This window comes from Erythrolamprus reginae, chromosome 2 (genome assembly GCF_031021105.1).
Source record: "Erythrolamprus reginae isolate rEryReg1 chromosome 2, rEryReg1.hap1, whole genome shotgun sequence".
Classification (NCBI taxonomy): domain Eukaryota; kingdom Metazoa; phylum Chordata; class Lepidosauria; order Squamata; family Dipsadidae; genus Erythrolamprus; species Erythrolamprus reginae.
In genome coordinates, this window is record NC_091951.1 from 45,405,924 (window position 1) to 45,427,212 (window position 21,289).

Genomic DNA, 21,289 nt, shown 5'->3' on the forward strand with positions numbered 1-21,289 from the left:
TCTTTGCCCTGTGGATGCGGCTGCTGCCTGTTACATGGAAACGGAGCCTGGAGTGGATGTATTTGCTCACTGGACACCATGGCAACAGGGTAAGGCATCTGGGGGAATGTGCTCCTGGTCAAAATCCCCCCTGAGCCTTTGGGGGAGGGTGCTGGTGATAATGGGCAAGAAGAAAAGAAATAGGGTTTGTTGTAAGGGAGTGAAACGATAGATCTTTCTGTCCTCCACTATTAAATGAGTCCAATCCTCTGGAGCAGCAGCAGATTTGGGGGAACTGAGATATGGAGAGCTATGTGTAAGGGACTATTTAGCAGGGGTCTCCAACTTTGGCAACTTTAAGATTTGTGGACTTCAACTCCAAGAATTCCTCAGCCAGCTCCTGGGAGTTGAAGTCCACAAGTCTTAAAGTTGCTAAGGTTGGAGATTCCTGCTCTAGAGGTAGGTCAGGAGAAGTAATGCAGGAAGAGGCTGCTGACTATATCCACATTTTGCTAAGGCCTCGATTCCCCTTCCAGTCAATGAAGCCATAAATCAATCAATCTGTCTCTGTCTGTCTGTCTGTCTGTCTGTCTGTCTGTCTGTCTCTCTCTCTCTCTCTCTCTCTCTCTCTCTCTCTATCTATCTATCTATCTATATATCTACCTACCTACCTACCTATTATATCTATCTATCATAGAAACATAGAAGATGGCAGAAAAAGACCTCATGGTCCATCTAGTCTGATCTTATACTATTCCCTGTATTTTATCTTAGGATGGATATATGTTTATCCCAGGCATGTTTAAATTCAGTTACTGTGGATTTACCAACCACGTCTGCTGGAAGTTTGTTCCAAGCATCTACTACTATTTCAGTAAAATATTTTCTCACATTGCTTCTGATCTTTCCCCCAACTAATCTCAGATTGTGCCCCCTTGTTCTTGTGTTCACTTTCCTATTAAAAACACTTCTCCTGACCCTTATTTGACCCTTTAACATATTTTATGTCCCCCTTTCCCTTCTGTCCTCCAGACTATATACAGATTGGGTTCATTAAGTCTTTCCTGATAAGTTTTATGCATAAGACCTTCCATCATTTTTGTAGCCCGTCTTTGGACCTGTTCAATTTTATCAATATCTTTTTGTAGGCGAGGTCTCCAGAACTGAACACAGTATTCCAAATGTGGTCTCATCTATCTATCTATCTATCTATCTATCTATCTATCTATCTATCTATCTATCTATCTATCTATCTACCTACCTACCTACCTACCTATCTTTTGTCAAGCGTATATTGGTGGTATACAAAGATGTAATAATATTTATATACACGATACTAGTCAAAGAGAAACACAGCCATCTTTTATTTCCTCCATCTTCCATGATGTTGCCTTCAAGGGAAGAACGGTGAGAGGATGAAATGCTTTTCTATATTTATTTCTTCATAGATCCACCCCAAGCCCCATTTAGAAATTGCCTATTTCTCTCAGAGAAAAGCTGGGCGGTAGGTATAGAAATAAGACAAAAAAAGCTATTTTAAAATTTTAAAAAAATATACACGAATATTAGGTTAAGAGGCAATAAAGTCAAAGCCCTTATTGTCATTGGATATTCTATGTTGTATCCAATGAAATTGGTTAAAACTAGAAACTGGAAATAAATAAAAGCTGATGTTAAAAAGGCGGGAGAAGGCCTTTGAGGCGCTAACCAGCCTTATGGCTGCTTGCTTCTCTGAGGAGGGCCCCAAATGACTCTGCAGAGCCAGGCCTTTAGATATTTTGGAAAGTGAGAATGGGGGCCAGCTTCACCTCTGGAGAAGGATGCCCCAATATGTAATAGCAGACAAGGTTCTCTTTCCTGGACAGTCAGAGGTTTTTTTCACTGTCCGAGTCAGCAAATCATGTACGGAGTAAACAAGACAAGGAGCTTGCACTGTGATAACACGTCACTTGCTTTCATCGTCCCCCTCTCTCCTTGCCTCTCTTTAAATGCCTGTGTGCCCATTCCATGAGAGACAGAGGTTTGTATTTATTAGAGGTAAATATTTAGTAGTTCTGGGTTGAAATGAAGGCTCTCAGACCTGAGCTTGATTGTTTCCTTGAAGACGTCTCATCACATAGAAACATAGAAGATTGACGGCAGAAAAAGACCTCATGGTCCATCCAGTCTGCCCTTATACTATTTCCTGTATTTTATCTTAGGATGGATATATGTTTATCCCAGGCATGTTTAAATTCAGTGACTGTTGATTTACCAACCATGTCTGCTGGAAATTTGTTCCAAGCATCTACTACTCTTTCAGTAAAATAATATTTTCTCATGTTGCTTCTGATCTTTCCCCCAACTAACCTCAGATTGTGCTCCTCCTGAACCTTATTTAACCCTTTAACATATTTAAATGTTTGGATCATGTCCCCACTTTTCCTTCTGTCCTACAGACTCTACAGATTGAGTTCATTAAGTCTTTCCTGATAGGTTTTATGCTTAAGACCTTCCACCATTCCTGTAGCCCGTCTTTGGACCCGTTCAATTTTGTCAATATCTTTTTGTAGGTGAGGTCTCCAGAACTGAACCCAGTATTCCAAATGTAGTCTCACCAGCGTTCTATACAGCGGGATCACAATCTCCCTCTTCCTGCTTGTTATACCTCTAGCTATTCAGCCAAGCATTCTACTTGCTTTTCCTACTGGCTGACCTCACTGTTCACCCATTCTGCAGTTTTTGCTACCCAAATTAGGTAACATCATCAGTGCTAGTAGGAAGAATGATGATCCAGGGTTAAAACTCTGCAATTTCCTTTATTCTCACACTGCCCAAAGACAACTTTGAGATCCATCTAATCAAACATGTTTATCACCCTACTTTGGAAAGAAACTGGGGGACTTGGTAAGGGATAGAAACATAGAACATTGGCGGCAGAAAAAGATCTCATGGTCTATCTAGTCTGCCCTTATACTATTTCCTGTATTTTATCTTAGGATATACAGTATGTTTATCCCAGGCATGTTTAAATTCAGTTACTGTGGATTTACCAACCACGTCTGCTGGAAGTTTGTTCCAAGGATCTACTACTCTGTCAGTAAAATAATATTTTCTCATTTTGCTTCTGATCTTTCCCCCAACTAACCTCAGATTGTGCCCCCTTGTTCTTGTGTTCACTTTCCTATTAAAAACACTTCCCTCCTGAACTTTCACCATAGCAGACAATTTTATTTCAGTGTGTAATTCTCTGCCAACCCAGAGTTGGGTGGATAACATGACACTATGTAATTGAGGAAAGGCCACCCATTAAAGCCATGACTAAGATGTAAGGATTCCAGCTCAGCAGTTAACAATAATTTAATGAATTTTTATAGCAATGATCTGGGTCAGTTTCAAAGGTGGTATCTTAATTTACTCTTATTTGCAAGATCTCACTCCTTTCAGTAAAATCTGTCCTAATGTTCCCAATTACCTGAATTCTTTCTTTCCTGTAGCCTGAAATGTGGGACAGAATAGGGTCAAGCTTTAAAAACACACAAACAAAAAATTATGAACCAATGTGTGTTTAAATAAATGTGAATACCATACGATGTGAAGGACTTCAACAGAGCCCTGGAACTCAAATAATCTACTGAATTCATCTGTACATAATTTGAAAATAAAAAAGTCAGGTTACAGTTTGTTTGAGCGTAGATTTTATTTTTTTATTTTTCAATTTTTATTATATACACACGAAACACATACATAATCAAGACATAATCAATACATGGGTACAATTCCCCCATTTTTACAGTAACCATCTCTCGGTTTGCAGCCACCAATATACTTTTACTATACAAATATATTTTCATTTTGATAAATTACTTATTATTTCTATCTTTCTTCTTCTTCTTTTCTTCTTCTTCTTCAGAGAGGGGTGGCATACAAATCTAATAAATTATTATTATTATTATTATTATTATTATTATTATTATTATTATTATTCCATACGATGTTCCATAAGATTTGATGTTATTCTTCCAAGTATTGACAGTTCTATTTCATCTTCTTTCAGCCATTTATATAATTTATTCTATACTGAGTAGTATTTGGTGTCTTCTTTTTCTTTTATTTTCCTCATTTATTGGTCCATTTCAACACAATCCAATATTTTTCTAATTAGGTCCTCATCTTCGGGTGTTTCCAAAATTGCGCATATGTTATTCTAGCCACAACAAAGATATGCATAATCAAATAGTTTATTTCCTTTTAATATGTTTTTTTGTCAATTATGCCCAATAAAAATAATTCAGGCTTCTTCTCTATACCTTCTTTTATTATCTCTATCAGCCAGGATCTGATTTTACTCCAGTACTTTTTTGCCTTTGAGCAAGTCCACCATAAAAATGGTTCCAGTTTCCTTCTTACCTTTCCAGCATATTGAGGATGAATTTGGGAACATCCTGTTTGAGTGGAGATTTTAATCTTCCCAAATGTGGAACTTCAAAATGTTTTATAGGTAGTCCTCGACTTACAACCTTTTGTTTAGTGACTGTTCAATGTTACAATTACTTTGACTGGCCCTTGCACTTATGACCATTGTGGCATCCTAAGGTTAACCAGCATGTATTTATAATAGTTGTAGCAAACCTTCCCAGCCATCTTCTCATAAGCAAAATTACTGGAGGAAGACATTCCCTTAACCACTGTGTCTTCATTAACAACTGCAACCTTTTAATTCACTTAACTGTGGCATAAAAAGGTTGTTAAATTTGGTGTGACTCATTTAATAACCATGTTGCTCAACAACAAAAATTCTGGTCCCAATTGTGGTTGTAAGTCAAGGACCCCTTGTATATAATCTTTCATCCAAAGGAGTAAGCTCGAGCTACAAAAAGGTCTATTTAAAGACACACTTAAGAGCTTTGAAAATTCATTCCCAACAGATGCACTTTAAAACTGCCAGAGCAGAAATTTTCTAATTTTCAGGCAGCGTTATTTTAAAAAGCTTTCTTCTCTTAGAGCAGTTATGGAGTTGATAGCCTCCAACTTGCATGCATACTGTATATCTTACTATATAAATAACTGTGCTCTGCTATACAACTATGTGATCTGGCTTGACAACATTTACAGCTTGAAAATTAATGAGTACCGTATTTTTCAGAGTATAAGTCATACCAGAATATAAGATGCACCTTAGTTTTGGGGGAGGAAAATAGGGAAAAGAATCTGATTACCAGGTATTCATCTGGCTAGTGTCCTTAGTCTGGTCAGCTTCAGCACATTATTTTATCCCCTGGTTAAGAGCTTAAAAAAAATCCTTATTCTGAGAGAGTAACAATGAAAGAGCTCCCAAGTTGGTAAGAGCTGGGAACATGGTATGGGCTGGAAAGAAACATTTGGAGCAAATAGGGAATGGGGAAAAAAAATCAAAGACAGGGTTTGGAATACATTCTTGGCAGAGAGTAACAATGAAAGAGCTTGCAAGCTGCTAAGAGCTGTGAACATCGTTAGCAGCTAGTTAGGGCTGAAAAAAAGGCTACAATCAGAGTATAAGACGCAACCGTAGCCAGAAAAGGTGGGGAGAAGAGTCCGTGGGGCCTCTCTAGGAATCTCCTGGGAGGAAACGGGGCCTCAACCCTCCCTGTGGTTTCCCCAATCGCACGCATTATTTGCTTTTACATTGATTCCTATGGGGAAAAATGCTTCTTGTTACAAACTTTTCTACTTAAGAACCTGGTCACGGAACGAATTAAGTTCGTAAGTAGAGGTACCACTGTATATAGATTAGAATTTTGATATCCAGTTACTAATTTTGGCATAACCTAGTGCAGTGTTTCCCAACCTTGGCAACTTGAAGGTATTTGGACTTCAACTCCCAGAATTCCCCAGCCAGCGAATATCTTCAAGTTGCCAAGGTTGGGAAACACTGACCTAGTGTATGAACGTCTATGGAGTTTCTCAGTCATCAAAGGTGTTTTTGCAAGAGACAGCTGGGCTGTCTAGTAAATCTTTGAAAATATTTTGCTTTTCATCCAAGAAGCTTCTTAAAGAAGATTTACCAGAAAATCCAGTTGCCTCTTGAAAAAGCACCTTTAGGACTACTGTGTGAATTCATTCCCTCAATCCTTTTTCATCAGGTTTAGCTTAGCTTAGTTTTAGGTCACAAACCATATTCAATTGCTGTGTTCACATAGAGGCTAGGTCACAGTAGAACAACCCAAATAACAGTTTAGCTTCCTGCATGAGAGAGGTCTCGAAGCAGCAGCCGAGAGCAAGGATTGTGATTTGGAGAACAGAGTTAAACTCACGGAAAAAGTTTATTTCTGTCTCCCTCAAATGTACTTTGTTCCAGTTAAGTTCCGGTTACTCTTTTTAAAAAATCGCTGTTAAGCAATTCAGTTAGGAACCTTTGCAAGAGCCCTTCACTCCTCCACTTGAAATAGAATACCCTATGAGACTAGACTTTCAATCCTGGGCCTAGAAAGTTTAGAGCTAAGATGCGTTAAACAAGATCTAAGTATATGCTGCAACGTCCTGCCTGTCGGCGACTACTTCAGCTTCAACCACAACAACATAAGAGCACACAACAGATTTAAACTTAATATTAACCGCTCCAAACTTGACTGTAAAAAATATGATTTCAGTAACCGAGTTGTCGAAGTATGGAACTCATTACCGGACTCCATAGTGTCATCCCCAAACCCCCAACACTTTACCCTTAGATTATCTACGGTTGACCTATCCAGATTCCTAAGAGGTCAGTAAGGGGCGAGTACAAGTGCACTAGAGTGCCTTCCGTCCCCTGTCCTATTGCTCTCCTATAGCTCCTATACCTTTCTCCTATTCCTATATCTCTTCTTCTATTCTTTCATTGATATGTTCTATTACTATATCTTCTTTTCTATTATTTCTTAGATATATTTTACTATGAGTATCTCCTCTACAACCTTCATCATGTAGTTTACTATGTGTATATAGATATATACCCACTAAAACTTTCATTGTGTATTGGACAAAATAAATGAATGAATGAATGAATGAATGAATGAATGAATAAATAAATAAAATTAGTAGCTTCCTTTCGATTTCCTACCTTTTGTCATCCGTCCAGGGTTGACAAAAGTTGACCCCATTTCTAAGAAGTCTGTAAGGGCGGGCATAAGCGCACCATTGTGCCTACCATCCCTGCCCTACTGTCCTATTGTCCTCTTTTATCATTATTTTTTACTTATGTTATGTTATGTTTACACAAACTACTATCCTGTACATGTTTAACAAATAAAACAAACAAACATTTAAAATTTCTCAGCAGATGCAAACTTAAAATAATAACATTTAGGAGGGGCTTCTATTGAAATCCCTCTAATTAAGCAATTGAAAAATATTGGGAGGTGATTGATTTAGTTATCCCACTCCGAAGCTATTTGTTTTCTTTCCTTTCCCCTTTCTCTGTTTTCTCCTTCTGCTTAGCTTCTTTGAAATAAAGAATTCCCTGCCTGTAGCATTCAATGCCTATATTTAGTGTGCAGAGGCCTGCCTCTACCAAGCCCGCATCCACCTGTCTAGCTCCATCCTGAAGCATCTCCATGGTACCCAGTAGCAAAGTGGACTCCATTTCCCAGAATGCACCCAGACACCCTTTTGCTGCGAGAAGCAGCGACCAATGAGGAGCGATCTGGGAGGGGAAATAGTAGCCGATGCTGTTGCCTTTCCCTCTCCATTCTCTTCGGAGCGGCAGAACTCCGAGCCAGCGCTGAGGGATGGAGCACATGCTCTGCCTGGTCCGTGCTGCCTGCTTCTGAGCTCAAGGCCCTGCCCAGCCTCTCACCCACTGCTCGTTTCCCTGGTGTAAATCCCCATCAATGAGGTTCTTTCGCCTCACCTTCAAGTGCTTTGTGGATTGCTTCTGAGATTGCCTCCTGATTCCCACCCAGACCCAGAGCCAGCTTCCCGACCCAGCACCCATCTCAGTCTTCCATCGCAGAGCTCTGCCACCAGCCTTGCGTCATGGCTCCAGTGTCCACCGAAACATCTTCAGGTAAGGACCTTTTTGCATGCACGCACGAGGGGAGAAGGAAAGTGCTGCGCTGAACTCCTCGGAGGGCAAATTCCCTCCTGCTCACCTGTTAATCCTGGGGAGGCCACGATTGCTGGTCTGTTGTGTGAGAAGACTTTGCTGCCTGGAATAAAGGCAGAGAACCTGTAGGGGATCTGCCCAAGTGAATTCAGGTAAGGAATGCAATGCTAATAATAATAATAATAATGATGATGATGATGATGATGATGATGATGATGATTTATTAGATTTGTATGCCGCCCCTCTCCAGAGACTCGGAGCCGAATACAAAGTTAACATATTATATATGTTATATATGTTAACTTTGCGGAGGGGGAGAAGTTAGGACAATAGTGCAATCGCTATCACCCCCTTCTGAAAGTTGCTACTCCGTGGCCTCCTCTCTTTGGGGTTCTTTGTATTTGTGGTTAGGCAGCTCAGCTGTCCCCTGTTGAGCTAATGAAAAGAAGCACTAGTGAGTGGGGGGGGGGCATATGATAGCAGTGTTCCAATATTTGAGGGGCTGCCACAAAAGAAGAAGGGTGGTGGTGGTGGTGTCGCACTGTTTTCCAAAGCACCAGAAGGCAAGGCAAGGGACAATTCAATAAAACACCTTCAACCGCAGCAATACACGAGCACATAGTAGATTCAAACTGCAGAAAATATGACTTCAGCAACAGAGTGATCAAGGCCTGGAATGCACTATTTGACACTGATTTCTTCCCCAAGCCCCAAAAACTTTAATCTTACTGTCTACAGTCGTCCTCACCCCATACCTAAGAGGTTTGTAAGGGGCGTGCATAAGCACACCGTTGTGCCTACCGTCCCGGTCCTCCTCTCCTCTTTTATTGTTACTTCTTACTTACATTATGTTTTTACAAATTACTACTATCCTATACACGTTTGACAGACAGATAGATAGATAGATAGATAGATAGATAGATAGATAGATAGATAGATAGATGAGACCACATTTGGAATACAGTACTGTGTTCAGTTCTGGAGACCTCACAGACAGACAGACAGACAGACAGACAGATAAAATAAAACAATGAATGGAAACTAATCAAAGAGTGTAGCAACCTGGAATTAAAGAGGGATTTCCAGATAGTAAAAACACTTGCCTTCAGAAGTTGAGGGTGCCTCCATCATTGGAGGCTTTTAAGAAGAGACTGGACTAACCACTCATCTGGAATGGTATACCGTATTCTGCTTGAGTGTCGGGTTGGACTAAAAGACCTCCAAGGTCCCTCCCAACTCTTGTTGTCTGTTCTACTTTCTTTTTCTCCACTTCTATCAGAAGTGCAAACCTTGCTAATATTCCTTTGCTCCACACTGTCAGCACCATCCTTCCTCTCTATTTTTACATCCTGCTCCCTCATTTGCTGGGGGCCGTAGGGAGAGTTATGGATCTGAGTATTTCTACGGTAATACTCTCAAATGTACCCCTCCACACTACACTTTCTCCATGGATCTTCCTAAGCTGAGAAGAAGGATGCTGATGATGATGGCTGGGCTAATTTTACAGGAGGATGATTGGCTTCGGAATGGAGAATTTTAATAATAATAATAACAACAACAATAATAATAACAACAACAAAACAACAACAATAATAAAATATTATTATTATTATTATTTTATTAGACTTGTATGCTGCCCCTCTCCAGGGACCCAGGGCAGCTCACAACATACAATGCAAAACAATACAAATCTAATAGTTACAACTATAAACTAAAAATACCATTAATTTAAAAAACAGTCAATTTACTCAATTATACCCACACATAAACATTAATGGTCAGAAAAAAGTGGGGGGGGCATATACTAGTTGCCCCATGCCTGGTGACATAGATGGGTCTTAAGGCTTTTGCGGAAGGCAAGGAGGGTGGGGGCAGTACAGATCTCTGGAAGGAGCTGATTCCAGAGGGCCGGGGCTGCCACAGAGAAGGCTCTTCCCCTAAGCCCCGCCAAACGACATTGTCTGGTTGACGGGACCAGGCACCAGGAAGCAATTTAATTTATTAGATTTGTGAGTCGCCCAACTCCTTGCAAACTCTGGGCAGCGTACAGCAGATTAAAAAAAAACCACTATAAAAACAATTTAAAAGCCCAACAATAAAAACATTCATGATTCTGGGCCGGAGCTAGATGCTATTGCTCATGATAACAACAACAACAACAACAACAACAACAACAATACAAATCTAAATAAATAAATAAATAAATAAATAATAATAATAATTATTATTATTATCATGAGCCGCTCCGAGTCCACAGAGAGGGGCAGCATACAAATCTAATTAATAATAATAATAATAATAATAATAATAATAATAATAATTAGATTTGTATGCCGCCCCTCTCCGTGGGCTCAGAGCGGCTCATGATAATTATTCTAGGCTCGTTCATCTAGAGCCAGTGGGGTGGAACTCAGTGTATGTGGTCTATGTAGTACAGTTGAGGTTTGATACCTCCGGGGCATAGAGTGCTCTAGTGCCTGGTCCTTCCAAGTTGTGCAAAGCTAAGGAAAGGAAGGCTTTGGAGGTTCTGGACATTTAGCTCCATATAAGGCAACAACTCAGTAGGAGGTGAAGAATGGGGGGGGGGGGGGTTGCTTGTATGGAACATGCTACAGCTACACCGTCTCTCACTGGCCACCTTCTTCTGCTTCCTCCGTCTCTTCCCCAATTCTTTTCTGAAGAAAGCAGCACGTGCTTTTCAAGAGAAGGGCCATCTGCAGAGCCAGCCAAAGAGCATCCAGACCGATTTCAGGCCCAAAGAATGGGGATTAGCCCAGTCACACGCTTGGGCCTACCCAGGCAGCATGTGAGCTTGGGGAGGGGGGAAGAACCCAGACAAGGAAAAAAGGGCTTTGTCTCTGAAGCGTAGTCTTGCTCTGCCCACAAACACTTGGCGCCTTTGTTTGGCCCAAAGCGGGATTCCTGTTTCAGAGATGCTCGTAGGTACAAAAGGGAATTCCTAGACAGAAATCCCAGGAGCGTGGGGGAGCAAGGCAATGAATGGAAGAGCCTGGAGGGAAATTGGCACCAGGAAGCAACTTGTTGGGCTGATCAGGCTACCAACCTACAAGAAAGGGTGACAGCGTTTGTTATCAGTGGCTTTTGTGTCTGGCTGGCCCAGTATTTCCTGGATGAGGAAGGGGAGGGGCCATTCAGTTTGTCTTTGTGTTACGAAACAAAAATCTTGAGGAACCACAGCCACATCTCCAAGCTTCCCTTCAGGCCCCGGGGTGGGGGGAGAGGAGATAATCCCAGGGAATTGTATGAAATAACCCAAAGCACAATCTTGAGCATATGGGTGTGTGTGTAAAGTACATTATGAGCGTAGAAACTGCTGTGTGAATTCATTTGATTAGTGTTCTCTGTGTCTCTGTGTATATGTATATATGTTTGTGTGTGTGTGTGTATTCAGCATCACTGCCTACTGGGTGACTCACCATCCTGCATTGTGACATCAAAATTGCAACCCTCCGAGCGGAAAGAATGAAATGTGGTGCCTGCGTTCCAAAGGTTGCGCATTACATAAAAGGCACCTGCAACATTATTACATTGTCCAACGTTGTCGGCCAGGTATGGCCTACACAACGGAATGAGGAAGCAGGGAACGGGCCTCGAAGGCTGTGTCTCCAAGGAAATTACAGAGAAGGAAATAAGTTGTTTATTTTTATCTAGGCTTGGACAATGGGGAGCTCATAATATTGATAGGCGCAAAACATGTGTTTCGAGCATGCACATTCCCGCCCTCACAGGTTTATGCAATCCTTTTTTACCTGTGAAGGATTTCCCTAATACAGAAGAGCGAAAAATAATAATAAAAATGGCAGTTTCATATGGACCCCTTGTCAGAAATAAGTTTATTTCTGGAGATAATATTACAATGCAAGAAAATGGTTTGTAACCATAGGAAAGGCTGATGTAAGCCACAATCAGTATGTAATCATATTTGCTAATTGTGCTGCAACCTGATTGGCTGTAACCTATATATAAGGAGTGCATACCCCTTGCATGGGTATGGTTTGTGCTTAATGGTTTGTGCTGGGTGGCTTGTTATAGTGGTTGGTGGTTTAGTGCATAGTGCTTTGTGAGTGGTTGCAGTGGTAGATGTAATAGTAGTGTAAGATAGTATTGTGATAGTTTATTTAGAGAAACGTTTTTCTAAGAAGAAAAGCAAAATACAGTGATACCTCGTCTTACAAATGCCTTGTCATACAAACTTTTCGAGATACAAACCCAGGGTTTAAGATTTTTTTTGCCTCTTCTTACAAACTATTTTCACCTTACAAACCCACCGCCGCCGCTGGGATGCCCCGCCTCCGGACTTCCGTTGCCAGTGAAGCACCCGTTTTTGCACTGCTGGGATTTCCCTGAGGCTCCCCTCCATGGGAAACCCCACCTCAGGACTTCTGTGTTTTTATGATGCTGCAGTGGAATCCCAGCAGGGGAATCCAGCAGCGCAAAAATGGGCGCTTCGCTGGCAACGGAAGTCCGGAGGTGGGGTTTCCCAGCAAGGGGAGCCTCAGTAAAATCACAGCATCTCAAAAACACAGAGGTCCAGAGGTGGAGTTTCCCATGGAGGGGAGCCTCAGGGGAATCCCAGCAGTGCAAAAATGGGTGCTTCGGCTGGCAAAAGGGGTGAATTTTGGGCTTGCACGCATTAATCGCTTTTTCATTGATTCCTATGGGAAATATTGTTTCGTCTTACAAACTTTTCACCTTAAGAACCATGTCCCGGAACCAATTAAGTTTGTAAGACAAGGTATCACTGTATGTTTTTACAAGAAAGCCTGCTGTAGTGTTTTTCAGTGAAGACTTCAATTAGGTATAGTGGTGAATTGTGGCTAGTTGGTGGGGGTTACCCTTCTGCGTGCACAAAACTCTCCCCCAACACCCCTAACAAAACTTAATTACACCACCTGTAACTGTACCGAAAGGAAAAATGGGTGATAGAATTGAATCTGCAGGCCCAATCGTTCAACTTTTGCCCTGCGGCCAATGTATGTGGCTTTCACAGCCCTGCAAAATCTAGTTTAAGAACAGGCGGTGTTCTGTTGATTTTTATCTAGAGATCAAAATGCTATTGGAACACTAATTTAAAAAGAAATATGCTTTCTGGTTCATTGTTGTCATTGGCATAATTCAAACAATCTGAAGAACATTGGTTGAAACCAGTGAGGGGGGGTCTGGACTGGTTTTGTCCATCCAGAATCCTTGGCAAGGTTATCCTAAGAATAGTTTTTCTGCAGCTTATCTGTACATTCCCACCGAAAAAAAGCCCATATATGATGAAGAAAAGCGGCATTGAATCTTTGGCAACATTATTAAGAAGTGTTACACAACAGGTGATCTTCCAAAAGCCCTACACTGTGACTCCTGAGCCCTTCAAAAATGGTGATTAAATCATTACTTTTAATATAATATAATACAAAGAGTAATTCTGTTCACTTTATGTAATAACTTGGGTTAAAGGAAGTCAACTTTAGATATTTTTTTTTGCCATGACTCAATCCCATTTCTGGAACGCAGCCCTGATATGCCTCAATAGCCCCCACCAATTATAGACGTTGTTCAGGACAAATCCCATTCTTGCATGATTTTTTTTGGGGGGGGAGGTTTTAAATCAAAGGGTAAGCCACTTATTTGAGGCAGCAAAATGTCATGAGCCAGTTCTTTTGTCCACGTAAAAGAATAGTTTATTCATAGTAAGTTATGCGGCACATCACACAGGGGGCAGAGAGGGTGGAAATTCTTTGCCTTTTCTGTTATCCACATCTGTCCTTTGGGATAATGTTCTTCCCAAGGCTGCAATGGTGTTTAAGAAAGCCCTTAAAATGTGGCTCTTTCAAACAGATCCCAATTTGGTCTTGTATTCTCTGCCTGTTTTCTGGAGTGTTGGCTATTCCTGTCAGTTTGGTGTCATCTGCAAATTTTATGAGTTCCCCATCTATCCCCTCGTCCAAGTCATTGATGAAGATGTTGAAGAGCTTCTCCTTTTCTCCACAGAGGGCAGTGAGTGCTCAGAGGTAGCTGAGCCAGAAAGTGCTGAGCCAATCAGTGGCCCAGGGGAGTCCACGCTGGACGAGAGCGCCATCACTGTCCCCCTGGTGGTACCCATCGGGCCAGCGAAGCTATCCTTCCCTGAGCGAGAGACCTGGACGCGCCAGATGGATTTCATCATGTCGTGTGTTGGCTTTGCTGTAGGGTTGGGCAACGTCTGGCGCTTTCCATACCTCTGCTACAAAAATGGAGGAGGTAAGAGGGCTGCCATGGGAACTGGAATGTGTAGCAATGGCACAGGTGAGTCCAGAGGCTACCTGGACACTCTGGATGTCCAGGTAGCCCCTGGATTCAAGGGCATCTCTATCTTTGGCCTCCAGATCCATTTTCTTATTCCCTCCCTGATACACGGTAGGTGAATCCTGCTGCCTTTCCATCAGCTTAGATCAATCAAACTCAGACAAATTTTTTTGGGAAGTGGCAAAACGTACGACAGTAAACTACATAAAAATGCAGAACTTAGAAAATACAGAAAAAATAAATAAGGAAGATCAGGATATGCTAAATGACAAAATAACATAAATGGAACTAACTAGTGCAATTACAAAACAAAAAAATAATAAAACCCCGGGCACAGACGGTATACCTGCCGAATTCTATAAACAATTTCAAGAAATTCTGGAGCCTATAATGTTACCCCTTGTTAATGAAATTCTCGAGGGTTCAAAACTTCCTTCCTCCTGGAACGAGGCCTACATAACTTTAATACCTAAAGATACACAAAATAGAGCTCACATTCAAAATTATCGTCCAATATCCCTGCTTAACTCAGATTATAAAATCTTTGCATCCATCATAGCCGAAAGATTTAAACGAATATTAACTGTTAGAATACATACAGACCAAAATGGCTTCCTTCCGGCAAGAAACATAACAACAAACACAAGGATTATTTTGGACTCTTTAGAATACTACGATAAAAACATAGATAAACCAGTAGCATTCCTATTCGTAGATCTACAGAAAGCTTTTGATAGTTTATACTGGCAATTCTTTACAACACAAATAGCGTCAATGCAATTTGGTAATAAATTTACAGAACTCATTAAAACTATATACTCAATACAAACAGCCAAAATACCTATAAACAATGATATGACAGAAACAATAAGTATAAAAAAAGGAGTGAGGCAGGGCTGTCCCTTAGCCCCCCTGATTTTTATCTTTGCACTAGAAGTTCTACTAAATAAAATAAGACACAATAAGGAAATCCAAGGATTAAAAATTAAAAATGAACATTATAAACTTCAAGCTTTTGCTGATGACATGGTGTTCATTGTACAAGACCCCTTAAAATCTGCACCTATCCTAATTAATGAAATAAATAAATTTGGAGAGATTGCTGGATTAAAAATTAATAGAGAAAAAACAAAAATGATAACAAAAAATATGACAAAACAGCAGATATTGAAATTAGAAGAATCCACTAAAATAAAAACCGCCAAAAAAGTTAAATACTTAGGATTATGGATTACCGCAAATTGCAGCACTATCAAGAAAGACAATTACGATAAACTAATCAATGAAATGGACAAAGATTTTTGCAGATGGTTGAAACTCCCACTCTCTATAATGGGGAAAATTGCTGTAATTAAAAGCAATATACTTCCTAGATTTCTATACCTTTTCCAAACTGCACCCATTAAACTAAATAGGACCTTTTTCAAAAACTTACACAAAAAAATTCGCAAATTCATATGGACAAAAAAAAAAGGCCAGGATAAAACTTAAGGACCTACAAGACCATAGGTCAAGGGGTGGATTTGGGTTACCAAACATGGAACTATACTACCATGCCTCAATTGTAAACCTACTGAAAGAATGGATAATACTTAAAAATTCTAGAATATTAACAGTTGAAGGCTATGACCTTCAATCCGGGTGGCACAAGTTTCTGATGACAGACATAGATAAAATACCAACATATTTCAGATCACACTACATCCGAAAAACCTTAATTAACACCTGGCACTTCATTAAAAAAACCCACTACCTCTGCATCCCAAAATGGATTTCACCAACAGAAGCCATTATATACCCGAATGCATTAACCCCTGATAAAATTATAACATACGACCAACTACTAAACGAAAATAATGAGCTAATCCCTAAGCAAAAACTCATGGAAAAAGGTATTAAAGTAGATTGGCTACACTACCTACAAATAAAATCAAAATATAATGAAGATAAGAACAAATCAGACTTCCAAAAAAATAACCCCCTCGATAAAATAATTTTTGGTCCACAAAAAAAGCAAATATCAAATATATACAATATCCTCCTTCAACACGATACTGTTGAAGAAATAGTTAAAGGATCTATGATAGCGTGGTCACAAAACTTTGGGTACACAATTTATTCAAACGAATGGGAAAAAATTTGGACTGCTAACTATAAACTAACGATGGCAACCTCATATAAGGAAAACCATTATAAAATGTTCTACAGATGGCACTTGCCACCTGCTAGACTTGCAAAAATGTATCCAAATCTATCACCATTATGTTGGAAATGCAGAGAAAAACCAGGTACATATTACCACATCTGGTGGACATGTGAAACCACCCAAAAATATTGGGAAAAAATTAAAACTATACTAGAAAAAATTACTTCTCAGACTATCCATGCGAAACCCGAACTATTTCTACTAGGAATCACAAGACAAAATTTTAGTAAAGAAAACAGATATATTATAATCCATATTATTACAGCCGCACAGATTTTATATGCACAATTTTGGAAGCAAGAAAAAACCCCAACTACTCTATCACTCTTGATTAAAATAATGGAATGCGCAGAAATGTCCAAACTAACAATGGAACTGCAAGACAAGGATGAGACAGATTTCTACAAAGCTTGGGATAAATGGTACTTCTGGTTAAAAAAAAGGAATTATCTAAAAATTACTCATCAAGAAAAATATCCAACAAAAACAACTTGAAAAAATAGCAATTTACATCACAAATCATAACATCAAACTGAAACAACAAACTGTAAACATCGATCGACACGAACTCCAATTTTACAAAGAAAATAAACCCCTAAACGAATTATATATATTGGCACTAAAAACTACATTCAAAACATATCGATAAAGCCTTAGCGTAAAACACACCAACTACGAGATCAAACTACAGGCCGCAAATCATGAAAGACCCAGCTCTAACGCTGGTTTTCGCCTCTCTATCCCCCCCTCCTTCTTTTCCCTATCCCCCTTCCTTCTATATCTACTTCCCTCGCTTCACAACCCCCTTCTCCCACTCCCCAATTACTACATAAGTAGAGTGTAAAAAATGTACAATATGCATATCTCTTTTGTCTTTCTGTATTTGGTTTTTATTGTATATATTTAATAAATTTATTTTCAAAAAAAAAATGCAGGGCACTATTTAACTTTTTAAGTGGGGAAAAAAAGTTTATTGCACCCACTAAAACGTGACCAAAGTTTGTTTGTTTGTTTGTTTGTTCGACTTCTGTGCTACCCAATCCCAAAAGACTCAGGGCGGCTTAAAAAAAAAAAAAAATACAAAAAGACACAGAGCAATAAGAAGTCGAATGAAATATCTAAAACTAAAACCCCATAATAAAAACCCATTTGTTATTTAAAAAAACAATCATAATCGCATGCATACAGACCATTCATACAGTTTGGCCATGAAAGATATACAAGTTTATGCAAAGGGCACTGTGGTACAATTGCCTCTTACACAAAAAATGTTCTGTCCATCGATAAATTGCTTGCCTAATAATAGGTTACTCAGAGTCATCTCTTTGTCTCATTATATCACAAGGTTTGCCCCACAGCTGAACATCTTACAACCATCCCTCTTGTAAGAATCTGTGTTATTTGATAAAAAGGTATACAAAAAAAGACAGTGTTTAAGAGAGAAAGAATGTCCTACTCTTAACTCTGGCAGAAGAAGAGGTTTTGCAAAAGTTAAAATAAATAGCAGTGGGACAATGCTTTGACACAAATAATAAATTATCTGGACCTCTTTAACAAGAAGCATTGTCCACTTGTGACTTTACACCTCTGGGTTCTGGACAGTCTTGGACCTTATTCCAGGTAGATGGGAAACATTTGGGTTTACCCAACAGGAAATGAAAAGTGGTGTCTATATACATTGCTCAAAAATAAATAAATAAAGGGAACACTTAAAAAACAGAATATAACTTCACGTAAATGAAACTTCGGTGAAATCAAACTGTCCACTTAGGAAGCAACACTGATTGACAGTGAATTTCACATGCTGTTGTTCAAATGGAATAGTTGTGCAAATGAGAATATTTCATTCATTCAGATCTAGGCTGTGTTATTTGAGTGTTCCCTTTATTTTTTTGAGCAGTATATTTAGTCCCAAAACCAGTCGCCATCCCTACCTTGATTACACTAATGCAATGGTTCTCAATCCGGGGGTCGGGACCCCTTTGGGGGTCGAACGACCATTTCACAAGGGCCACCTAAGACTCTGGGAAAAGACAAATTTCCCATGGTGTTGGGAACTAAAGCTTCTATTCTGGTACTTTGGAACATATTTTTACAATCTGACCAATCAGAAATTTACAGTGGGGGTGTCCCTCTGACCCTCCTGCCAATCAGCTTAAAGCTCTGTTAGGAGAATTGACGCTAGACTTATGGTTGGGGGGTCACCACAACCTGAGGATCAGTATTAAGGGGTCGCGGAATTAGAAAGGTTGAGAACCACTGCATTAATGATTTTCATTGAAGCTCTTGAGCCTAGAGAAGGCAACCAGGGAAAAGTACTTGTAAATCCAATCAGGCATATTTACTCATGGCCTCAAAATATACACAGGAACCTCCTTGTAGAATATATCAGCAAATGTTTTTAAAAATCTCATTTAAGATGGCATATGTCCTAAGGGAGTACTGATCTGGCTGTATATGGGAAACAAGCAAGGAAACTATTTCTAATTGATTGCAATGTGCCTCATGGAATTGGGAAAGGCTGACAACCAAAGAACTGGAACAAAATAATAATAATAAAAAAGATGCTTGGGCTTCATCCAGATTCCAGAGCATCTTGAAAATACTTGTAAATTCGGTAAGTTCTGAACGGTGAACTCTGGAGCATTAAACTGATTCAGTGTTCAGGATTACCTTTCTTTTCCACAGCTGCGATAGAATAGACATAAGTCTGGGCACCTTCTTTTTATTTTTTATTTATTATTATTATTATTATTATTATTATTACTATTATTATTACTATTATTATTATTATTATTTATTAGATTTGTATGCCGCCCCTCTCCGAAGACTCGGGGCGGCTCACAACAATAATAAAAACAATATAGCAGTGGAACAAATCTAATATTAAAAAGCATATAAAACCCTATCATTATTTTAAAAACCAAACAGCACATTCATACCAAACATAAAACAGAGTATAAAAAAAAGCCTGGGGGAAAGGTGTCTCAACTCCCCCATGCCTGGCGGTATAAGTGAGTCTTGAGTAGTTTATGAAAGACAGGGAGGATGGGGGCAGTTCTAATCTCTGGGGGGAGTTGGTTCCAGAGGGCCGGGGCCACCACAGAGAAGGCTCTTCCCCTGGGGCCCGCCAAACGACATTGTTTAGTCGACGGGACCCGGAGAAGGCCAACTCTGTGGGACCTTATTGGTCGCTGGGATTCGTGCGGTAGCAGGCGGTTCCGGAGGTACTCTGGTCCAATGCCATGTAGGGCTTTAAAGGTCATGACCAACACTTTGAATTGTGACTGGAAACTGATCGGCAGCCAATGCAAGCCGCGGAGTGTTGGAGAAACGTGGGCGAATCTTGGAAGCCCCACGATCTGAAGTTTCCGAACACTTTTCAGGGGTAGCCCCATGTAGAGAGCGTTGCAGTAGTCGAGCCTCGAGGTGATGAGGGCATGAGTGACTGTGAGCAATGAGTCCCTGTCCAAATAGGCCGCAACTGGTGCATCAGGCGAACCTGGGCACAGTTTAGATTTGAGGGAGAGGGAACAAAAGACAAAGAGGGCCGTCCGAAAGATTTCAGCTGCATGTTGATCTATGCAACACACAGTGCTTCTCAACCTTGGCAGCTTAAGGATGTATGGACTTCAACTCCCAGAATTCCCCAACCAGCCATGGAAAATGGGAAAATTGTTCTAGCAATTATGCTAGAATTGGGCGGGGGGTGGGCACGAGCAGCATATGTTCAAATCTTATTTGAGCCGCCCCGAGTTTGCGGAGAGGGGCGGCATATAAATCCAATAAATCTAATCTTTATTTGAATCACGCATCCTAAATTTGCAGTACTAGATGGATTTGGAAAACTTGCTATCTTTCAATCTCCTGCTGGAAAGAGTGTCAAGGTGTCAAGATTTAATAATAATAATAATAATAATAATAATAATAATAATAATAATAATAATAATTATTATTATTATTATTATTTATTGGATTTGTATGCCGCCCCTCTCCGTAGACTCGGGGCAGCTAACAACAATAATAAACACAACATGTACAATCCAATAATAAAAAAAACAACTAAAAACCCCTATTATAAAACCAAACATACACACAAACAGACTATGCATGACTTGTAATGGCCTAGGGGGAAGAGCTATCTCAACTCCCCCATGCCTGGCGGTATAAATGAGTCTTGAGTAGTTTACGAAAGACAGGGAGGGTGGGGGCAGTTCTAATCTCTGGGGGGAGTTGGTTCCAGAGGGCTGGGGCCGCCACAGAGAAGGCTCTTCCCCTGGGGCCCGCCAAACGACATTGTTTAGTCGACAGGACCCGGAGAAGGCCAACTCTGTGGGACCTTATCGGTCGCTGGGATTCGTGCGGTAGCAGGCGGTTCCGGAGGTACATTCATAAATTTACATTTATGAATGTAAATACCCTTTAACATTTTAAAACTGCCATCTTTGCACCCAAGGGCGCAGACTTCTCTGTTTGTCTTAATACTTTTTGCATCCAGTAAGGCAAAATAAATCTATAGCTTCGAACTCATGAAATGTACAAAAAGGTACTGCAGCAGGAAACAACTTAAATCTTTTTCCAGGTTGGAGGACAATGCCTGGGTGTCTTTGACAGCGAGGATATATCTAGCCTGGAGCTCATCCAAATGGAAAAAACTACTAAAAGCTTAAAGCAAGAGAGCAACCGAAGAGTGGAATTCTACATTCCATAATTTCAGCAGCGCCACTAAAAATACCCTGTAAAGTCTCCTAGCTTCTTGGTGGGGAGGA

At 40.1% G+C, this 21,289-nt stretch overlaps 1 protein-coding gene across 4 annotated transcripts in view; it reads left to right on the forward strand.

Annotated features, from left to right (window-relative positions):
- The first annotated feature begins 7,657 nt into the window (after positions 1 to 7,657).
- LOC139160316 (sodium- and chloride-dependent creatine transporter 1-like) overlaps positions 7,658 to 21,289 on the forward strand; it is a 69,421-nt gene continuing 55,789 nt past the window's right edge. For all 4 annotated transcript variants that reach the window (XR_011557925.1, XM_070738067.1, XM_070738066.1 and 1 more), the window contains exons 1-2: positions 7,658 to 7,981; positions 14,021 to 14,269. Coding sequence is in view for 3 of the 4 variants with exons in the window: in XM_070738067.1 (XP_070594168.1) it covers positions 7,951 to 7,981; positions 14,021 to 14,269 (280 nt within the window). In the remaining variant the exon portion in view is untranslated. The remainder of the gene's footprint in view (positions 7,982 to 14,020; positions 14,270 to 21,289) is intronic.